General features: G+C 37.9%; 1 protein-coding gene across 1 annotated transcript in view; it reads right to left on the bottom strand.

Annotated features, from left to right (window-relative positions):
- Positions 1 to 1,443: 1,443 nt before the first annotated feature.
- The window catches only part of CRIM1 (cysteine rich transmembrane BMP regulator 1), a 170,222-nt gene continuing 161,960 nt past the window's right edge, over positions 1,444 to 9,705 (bottom strand). The window contains exons 14-17 of the mRNA XM_059469584.1: positions 8,132 to 8,326; positions 6,966 to 7,088; positions 5,403 to 5,590; positions 1,444 to 4,380 (exon numbers count right to left, since the gene is read on the bottom strand). Of these exons, the coding sequence (XP_059325567.1) occupies positions 4,204 to 4,380; positions 5,403 to 5,590; positions 6,966 to 7,088; positions 8,132 to 8,326 (683 nt within the window). The 3' untranslated portion in view covers positions 1,444 to 4,203. The remainder of the gene's footprint in view (positions 4,381 to 5,402; positions 5,591 to 6,965; positions 7,089 to 8,131; positions 8,327 to 9,705) is intronic.

Below are 9,705 nucleotides of genomic sequence, written 5' to 3'. Positions count from 1 at the left end.
CTGATCCAGTTTGAGTTTCTTTTAATTTTTCTTTCTGTACTTCCTACTTGATATTTGGCAACACTGCAAGTGGAAAACGCGTTCCTAGTTAAGCATTGGAGTGCCACTGAGGTCATCGAAAGGATTTGCATCCTATCCTACTTTGGATTATGACAGACTGATAAATCCTAGTGTAAATAGGCATTCCAAATATGAACCTTTCAGACATTGTAAGGCAGAGGAGGCCAGGACTACTTATGAGTGTTAAAATGTGGATGCATCACTTGTTTTATACTTTGATGTTTTCATTGTTTTATACATGATGTTCTCTATTTCATTCTGATGAAAACCCAAAATGCTTGCAGAGTTTGAAGATGCTCTTCTAGAAGACATAAGTCTTCCATAGCCTTAGTCTTGGGAGGGAGCAGTAATGCTGGATCATGTAACTTGCAAGGGAGAAGAAATTCAGCGTATGGAAATATAAAGGAATGCACATAAATACAGATCTCTCCTAGTTAAAGTCAGTTATGAGCTTTGCAATAATTACTGGCCATTTTTGTATTATTGCAGCCTGTTCTCTGCAAGAACACTGACTCAGCAGTCAGGAGCAATCTAAACAGTAAACACCATGCTGCATCCAGGGAGTACCACGTGTGAACAATGTGGACATTTTCAGTCCCCTGACCCTTCACCTTAAAGGATGTACATGGAAGTGCAAGGACTGGCAAGGTCGGCCATAAGGCATGGAACTACTCCTGAAGAATTGTATCTCAGGATTCTTGAGAAAAAATGGAAGCAAGATACAGGTCTCTAAATCAATGGGTGACATATAAATAGTAATCTACTGCTGCTTTGAATGCAGTGTCAGGGATATTTAATTAAACCATTAGAAGAATAGGTTCAAAGAAAGGAGGCAAGTAGTTAAGATGAAAACTACTTTGCCTCAGGATCTTACATACCAGAACTTGGACATCGAGTTAATTAACTTACAAATTAGTAGAAGAAAAAAAACCATTATAGCCCAATAGATGAGTAGTTGATCTGCAGCTCAGGAAGTCCGTGAAGTGCAAATTCTGATCCCATACACTTTTTGTACGACCTCACATTAGAATTCTGTATGGTTAATCCTCACAATAGAATCCTGCCTTTCTGTCAGGTAAGACCAGACCCCATGAACTCCATGGCAGGGCAAAGGCCTAACTTTGCATTTGATTCATCTTTACTGTACACTGGAACTACTTGGAATTCCACAAAGCTTCTAATGGGAAAATTCTTCAGTGTAATATGCAGAACGTTCTGTGCATGCAAACTCTTTTTTACCCACAGTACTTTCTGAACTGTTCTGATCTCAGGTCAGCATGACAATAATACGAACTCCTACTCACCATAATATCAAACTACCAGTGTCTCAAGGACGAGTGCCCAGAAATGATAAACACAAACATTTAAGAAGACACGCATCCGTAGGTTTAAAATTTTTTATTGTGCTGCCAAGAGCCAAATTACAAGAAATCGCCTTACAGTTAAAAAAGTAAACAAGCAATCTGCTGAACCGCAGTGCACTCCGAGTGCCACATATGCATCTATTTTTCAGAAAATTATATCTGCATTTCTCTTACAAGAGCACAACAGGAACCAAAGTAAAAGAGTGTAATGGATACAGCACATAGGATAAATCATATCTTTAAAATAATAATAATAAAATAATAATAATAAAAACATTTTACACCATGTCCTATATCCTGCTAATATTTTCAGAATATGGCCTTGATTGTAAAACAAAAGCAAGCATTTACAATTTCTGGATAAAGACTGCTTACTCTTATGCAAGGAATGGATGTTTTGTCTTGACAAAATCTCTGTAGTTATTGGACAGAAACATCTCTGTTTCATTATCAGGTTGAGTACAAAACACTGGGGAGACTACATTTTTTCTTATTGATGGTTGGAAACTGAAGTTATATAAGCAGAAAAAATGTTGACCCTTGATGATACACCTATTTTTTTTCTTTGATGCAAACAGCTAGAACACCTTTTTGATATTCTAAAACAAAAAAAAATTGTTAATCTTCAGATTAATAAATTAGGTCATTATAATAATAAATTAGTTTTTTTTTTCAGTTTTAAAGTTCAGCAATCTCTGACCAAGTATTTACAACAATACTTGAGAGTTCCTTTACAAAAAATACATTTTCTTTTCACATTAAGCATACTGGGTATCTGTGTCTCTTATGACAAGCATTTGTAAAAGAAAAAAGGCAATGCACAAATGGGTAATTAGTATAAAAGTGCCAAGACCTGTTTGGAAAGTTAACATTGTATTATACAGTCAGAGTTATAAATGAGGCAAGCTACAACAAACTTCCAGCTTAATGCGGACAATATTCCAGTAGTTGTTTCAAACAATTGTTTGCAAAAAAAAAAAGAAAAAAAAGAAAAAAAATAAAAACAAAACCAACCAAAATCCAGGAGCTGATTGTGTTATTTCATGGAGTTGATTAGTGCTGCATGTATATTGTCATCAGTGTCTCTAGCCAATGCATTCATTAAAAAGCCTTTTCAAGGCTAAGCAGGAAAAGAAAAATAAGAAACACCCTGAAATGTAGCAAGTAGCAAGAGCAACGCTTACTGCTATAATCGTGCACGAACTGAACACACGCCAACACAAGAGTGCACACACACACACACACACACAAACACGTTCAAATCAAATCAAATCAAACTGTAGGTAGAATGAGATGCTCTTTTCTTGTCTTTCCTAAACTCACAAGCAATTAAGCATTGATATGGAATGCCTGTTATCTGTTTCTGCTCTGGGTAAAATCTCTCTCAGATAAAAATACATTCAACAAGAAAAAAAATAGAAAAAATATATACTGTATACATAGTATTTTATATATACAGTATATATATGTATAGTGTATATACACATGCACGTATATATACATATGTATACCTACATGCATTTGTATATACATATATATACACAAACATACAAATACTTTTTGTTGTTTTTAGCATAATTATATTTACATAAATATTCCTATAATGCTAAAGTTTAAAGAAGCATGATCTCCTTTTTTTTTCTGAGCTTCAAAAAAGGTGCTTGAGTAATATACAATTAAAATTAAGCAGCTTCCTAGCATGGAAGTAGTTTCTAAATCTGCATACCAGTAAATAAGAACATCAACAGGAAAAAAACAACCTTAAAACAGTCTCTTTTTTACTCTCTTGTACGCAAGAGCTTTGTCCAACAAAAATATTTTTCCTTCTCCTGTATGAACAACCAGAGATTGATATAAAATAACAAAACAAAACCACAACAGACAAAACAAACAAACAAAAGCCCCTGGAACTGCATGGTGTTCTTGACTTTTCCTTCCATCCTTCTTTCCTTCCTTCCTCCTTTCAATACTGCTGTCAAAAGATCCAGTGCTCATATCAGGAATTACTTAGGCCTCAGTCATTTGCTAACTCTGCTGAAGTCTGGCTAATCTAGCCAATCAGCTTTGAAGAAAACAAAAAAATAAAAACAAAAAATAAAACCAAAAAGCAGCACAAGGTATAATTTTATACATCCTTAATAAACCCACCCTTTATTTTCTGCTATAATCTTTTCCTTGCTATTTCATTAACTACTGCAGCTTCTCATCATATAGAAAAATATTTGCAGCTACACCACACCTGTGATGTGACAAATTCTGTTCTAGGAGTATATTACTGTAGCAACAGCTGGAAAAAAAATAATCAGACCTTTTCATATTTTTTTCACCTGGGGTTAGGCTTTTGCTGCAACAGATGCAATTTCAGAGCAACAAGATAAACCACTATCCTGCTGCTCAGCAGTATATTTTCGTCTCCAGCCAAGCATGACCAGCTTTTCTTCTCTGAAACTTCCTTTTACTTCATTGCCTACCCCTAGCCCCTGATTCCCCCTCCCAAAAAACCTCTATAGCTATGTTACAAGCAAATACATCTTAACAAGTTTCAAAACTTTGGTTCTAAGAAAACACTTGGTCAGTTATCTCAAGGAAAAGTGGGAATGCTTTTTCTGGCACATTGCAGGAGTCAGAGCTCATCCCAGAAAGGTCTTAGAGCTGTACATGTAGTCACAAATCCAATACAATCCACTAAGCAACTGCACAATTCTAGTTTTATTTTAATAGCAGACTGTCTCTCCTTCTCTCGCTCTCTTTCTTAAATCCTTGGCAAGAGTGCAATTCTTCAAACTGTTTGATAGAAATTATCTGCCTGTAGGTTGTTCTGTTTCTGCATGCTGTAAAATCCACTGTATCTTGAATCTGGGTCTGCAATTCTTAGCATCCTCTGAGAACTGTCCACCTGGACCCTGGTACCTTTCTCGCAGTCCACATATACCAGTTGATTGTTTAGGCAAGAAGGCTGTTAAAACAGAAAGGAAATATTGAGTAAATAATACAGTTTTTCTATTTCACACATAACTTTTAAAGTCTGTTTGGGTCAAGTCCATATGTTGGGATCTCTAGCTTGTCAGAGTGACCCCGAGAAGAGTTCGAAAGTCTCTTTTCCCAGCCCGGTGCTTGAAGAAGGAGTCAGGGCTCTTCATTTCTTGGTCTCAAGGTTGTTTATTGTATCTTATCTATAAAATTCTTTCTCCTGTCCTGCCAAGGTCCACTCAGCAAGACAGTCCGAGGCTGCCCCTTTTTAGTCTTTATACTAAAAACCAGATATACAATGTTTACAATTACTTCCCTATACCTATCACCTATGTTAGACTGTGAGCTTCTACTCTAAACCAATCTGTAAGTGCCAACATCACAGCAGAAGATGGAGGCCAAGAAAAAAAGGCAGGATATGCCCAGATCCCTCCATCTTGCCCCCCTGAATCCCCATTCTAAGCACCCCAAAATCTACTTTTTTACCTTGTGATAAATTCACTGTCATGCTACTTAATTTGTCATGGCTTGCAAGATCTTCATCTAAGGTTGGTAACTTCCTCCATGGGTCATAATCAAAACCACAGGCATTTTGGGCTCTGTGCAAGGGTCTCTGAGACCTCTGGCAGGGTCTTGGCTGCTCAGGACAGCCAGAGGGATGTCCTGGCTCCTGACATCCCTAAGCACAAAACAAAATCAAACTGGCAATGAAAGGGTTTGGACTTTTGTTAAAGTTGGCCTATGTTAGACATAGTAACAGACCAACACTCCCTTCAGAGTCACCATTTTTCATCTTCTGAATGGAGTTCTGGTATTCTCATATCCTAACTGTGCTGGTGTAACTGTTCTCTATTAATTCAGCACCACACAAAGGCTTAACCTGCTTGCCCCAGATGTGCAGTACCTTTTTTCCCAGACTTTTAACAGCCTCTTTATTGCTTAACATTTTCCACTATGTTTTGTTCCTGGTTTCGTAAAAATGGGATAACCTGGAATTAGACATGGCACCTTTGTTGGAGCTTTGTAGCAGGACACTGGAATCCACTGCTTCTTCTGGTTGATAAGCAGGAGCACGATGATCAGTAACAGCGCTATCGTGATTGGGATCGTCACCAAGGCAACCGAGCTGACGGATGCATCCTCGCTGGGGCGGGGCCCACTGCCACTCCGGTATTCCCCCTGGAGATGGTTCATGTCTGCAGGGCAATTGGGAGCATTTGGTCGTGATTAGAAACGGGCCTTGGCCACAAGGAAGAATGTAATTAAAAATGTCTCACTTGTACATCTTGTCACTCATAAGAACTGGACCTTCTCTCCTGCAATGTCACCTTATTTACATAAGTTAGAACAGCTTGTATCTTGTAGAGGGACTATGTTAGTCAGGAAAAGGCCATCAAAAGCGAGGAGATAGAAGGAAACCTAAAGCACAGTAATGACCAAGTCTGACAGCAACCTCTTAACTCATCTGTGTTTGCATGATCTTATCTGATCACAACAAAATTCCCACTTGTAAAAAAATCAGACTCTGTGTTTCCAGGCTGAGGAGAGCTTGGAAATCTTAGGATGAAAGAAATTTTTTCTTTTTGACTTTTAAAAGGTTTACTTTTACTTTGTACTGGTAGGACAAGTATGATGTGTTCACTCTCTCCTGCAGCGCTCAGCCTGTGAAAACAAACTGCTGGCAGTCTACTAGACTGTAGCAAGTTTTGTGTGTAATTGCAAAGAATGGTAACTTTCAATGACATATACAAAATTCCCTCACAGTTCGTAGTGGGTGTTTATAACCCCCAGGCAGGATAGTTACAAGCCAGCTACTAATGCTTGAGAAATTAAAATGCTGGAGTTATAAAACTTAGAACTTTGTAAAGCAGTTACATTTCGTGCATTCTTGCTCCAAAAAATAGAATGCTATGAGGACATCCTCAGATTAAAAAGAAATCCTCAGGTTAAAAAAAATTACATAATTTAGGTTGTCCTTCAGTTAGAAAAGTTTAACAAAAACTGTGGCACAGCGTTTCCTCTATGCTGGAATAATATTACAGTGCAGTTTTAAACAGAAGATGTATTTACATCCTTAGACAACCTTATTGGCTGTGTGTCACTATACCTGAGGTGGTTTTTTGTCTCTCGTCTGATATCATGGCTATGGTATATATTGGGCTGTGATAAATGTTTTTCCACCTTTGTTTATCTGTTCCTGAGAATGTCAAATGGATCAAATGAAGGTCTATCAACTCCAATGGCCTGCTTTCTAGTTTTTGAATCAGAAAAGACACCCAAGAATCACTTCTGATTCATCATTTTGTTGTATTTCTAATTTTATAGAACTCCATCATGCCAACGCAGATGTTTCTTCTATGCAGAACATGGAGTGATAATGAGACCAAAATGTACAAATATAATTTAATCGACTGACTCATCTTTACTCAAAGCAAAATGCATGTACTGCACTGAATTATGCGCTGAAGAATATTCTCAGATACAACTGCTACTTGAATAGAAAAAGCAGATGCATTAAAACACGGGGAATAAACACAGTCCTAAGCTATCCTGGTTTATATCAGATCTGACCTCTGTGAATGTGGATTATATCATTTTCACTCGGTGTCGGCCAGTTTGGTACTTCTAGTTCAACATCTCCTCGATGATTTGTCTTCTCAATGGGGATGTTAGTGGGTTCAGGTACATACATCTCTGTGAAATGAGAAAAATGTCTTTTACAAGTTGCAGGCTGCTTAATTTCTTCTTAATGCTGCTATAATTGAGGAAATATATTTGCCCATTTGCAGTGCTTTGTCCTTTAAATTCTCTGATTTGTTTCATAATTTTCATAATTTTCATCATTAGCCTGGGATTTTGTTTGAAAACTTATTCCATGTTGTACACAGGATACATACCTGTTGCCATTATCATTACCATAATGTGAATGGGACAAAGGACTGGTGTGGACAAACTTGCTTCTGAAAATACCATCCCAGAATACATGCTTAACTACAGGCTTGCTCCTCCAGATACTCCACAGAGTATCCTCTGTGATACTCAACAAAATCCCCCCCCTGCCCAAAAATGAAGGGAAGGCTGTATCTTCCCAGCTGATATGTAAACAGTCCCTACTGGTTTCTTTGCCTTGCTTTTTTTTGTAATCCTCAGAGGGGAATTCTGAGATTCTCAGAAGGGGTACTGCTGAATCTCCCCAGTTGTCCTGTCAGAAGGAGTTATCAGCTGATTGAATAAGGCGAGCAAACTTCTGCAGAAGTACATCAGGACTCACATTAAAAACCACTTGCAATTCTTATGCCCCTTGTGCCCATAGCTAAGAAAATATCACATTGCTTTTAAGCCAAGTTAAAATGAAAAACAAAGCAATGTGATATTTGAAAAGTAACCAACACCGTCAGAAAAGACAGAAATGTCAATCACTGTAACATAATCTGCAGAGATGTAAGGATATTAATTTTCCCACTTCATTAACATATTTCCTTAGCCTTGTGAAAGGACAAAACAGGGGCAAGTAAGTAATTTTTCAGTTCTCAGTTCTCAGAATAAGTGAAATTGAAACTATGCTTTTGCACAATGTGCCTATCTGTTAAGAATATTAATTTTCCTTAAGTCTAAAAGTCTGTTGCCTTTGTGACGCTGTTCAAACATGGACTGATATTCAAAACCCAATTACAAAACCTTATTATGGGCCCTAGGAAAGCAGCATGACAATAAACTGGGCTGTCACATCGCATTACCTGGACACATGGGGCAGCAGCTTCCCTCCACGTTGATGGGCTCAGCACAAGGCAGAGGTGGGCAGCTGACCGTGGAGCACAGAGTCTGGCCCTGCAGGCAGTAGCAGTGTGTGCAGCTGTCGATGTCCCAGCGCTCCTCATCCGCGTACGTTTCTCCACTGAAGTGGCACACCACTTTCTTTGCAACTGTATCTTCTGTGGAAGGAAAACAGTGCTGTGAGCCTGCACTAACAGCCAATTACACACAAATCAGATTTCATTCCTAGACACAAAAGTGAAATAATTGCCACAAGGAAATCCCAGCTGTAACGAAAAGATCCTCTCTTCATCGTCCAGAAAATCTTTGTGGGAATGATATCATTTCTGCTTCTTTATGAAGTACATAATTAGCCTGGGCTGCTTCTCCTCATTTTCTTAATGCAAGAGGCTAGAGGATGGATGATTGAGACATGAAAAGATGATATCAAAAGTGCTGAGAAAATTAAGAAAAAATCATTCTCTTTGACTCTTTGAGGCTACCAACTACTCATCTTCCTCCTTGTTTCCTAGTCAATCCTATTAAGCTAAAATAACCCCAAACCCTAACTACCTAAATTTCTAACTACCAAAGCTCAAGAATGATAAACTCTGTCTAGAATACTTAAAAAAGTAGATTAGGCAAGATGCCAAGAAGGATTGGAGAGATTCTCAGGGGAAATAACTAGAAGTGCTTAGACTGTAATGATAGAACCTATTTGAAGGGGATCTGATAATTCCCTACAACTGCATCAATGGAAAACCCCCGGAAAAGAGGAAATAACAAAACTCAGTACATTTTTTAATGGTTAATATTATATAAATTGGAAATCTATGTGATCTTTCTGCCTAGGCATTCAATACACCACTTTTTAATGTTGCATCCTGTACAAGCCTTTTAGGTGGTCTACAGTAAACCTATTTCATTGAGAAGGAAGTAATGAATTGCTTAGCCTAGGATGTTTTTTGGAGCCAAAGAACTTTAAGGGTAGCGAAAAAACAACACAGCAGAAACTCCAAAAGCCAAGTGGTGCTTAATTTTTATCTTAGCTTCCTCCTGCCTTTGTTTCTTAGAGCCAAAAATTGTTGTGAAACCTGCTGATGACATGAACTTGCACATTAAACATATGAATAAGATAATAGAATGAAACTTTTTAAACTTTCAGATAAATACTGGTTTAACATTCATATAGATTACATCTCCAAGTATCCCAGTTAGACATATTTACCCTGTGTCAGCCTTATTATATACTTTGGCCACGAGCAAAGGTTTTAATTAGTGACAACATAATAGAGACATAATCTGGAATAACAAGGCTAGCAGTCAGCAGACCAGTCCAACAGATCTGAGAGAGTAAATTCAAATACAAAAGAGGACCAGCAAGAAGTACTATTGAGAAAATATTAGTGGAATTATCTGAAAAGCACAAATGGTTCCTGAGGTCCTTGGTATCTCATGGGTTGCACGGCTTTTAGTATGGATCCCAACCTCTCCAAGCAGATTTGTGTGGGCATGGGAAAGGAAGAGTGGGAGGAAAAGATGGCAGCCAGCTGCAGGA

This window comes from Ammospiza nelsoni, chromosome 3, assembly GCF_027579445.1.
Source record: "Ammospiza nelsoni isolate bAmmNel1 chromosome 3, bAmmNel1.pri, whole genome shotgun sequence".
Classification (NCBI taxonomy): domain Eukaryota; kingdom Metazoa; phylum Chordata; class Aves; order Passeriformes; family Passerellidae; genus Ammospiza; species Ammospiza nelsoni.
This window is presented reverse-complemented; position numbering and strand designations above follow the sequence as displayed.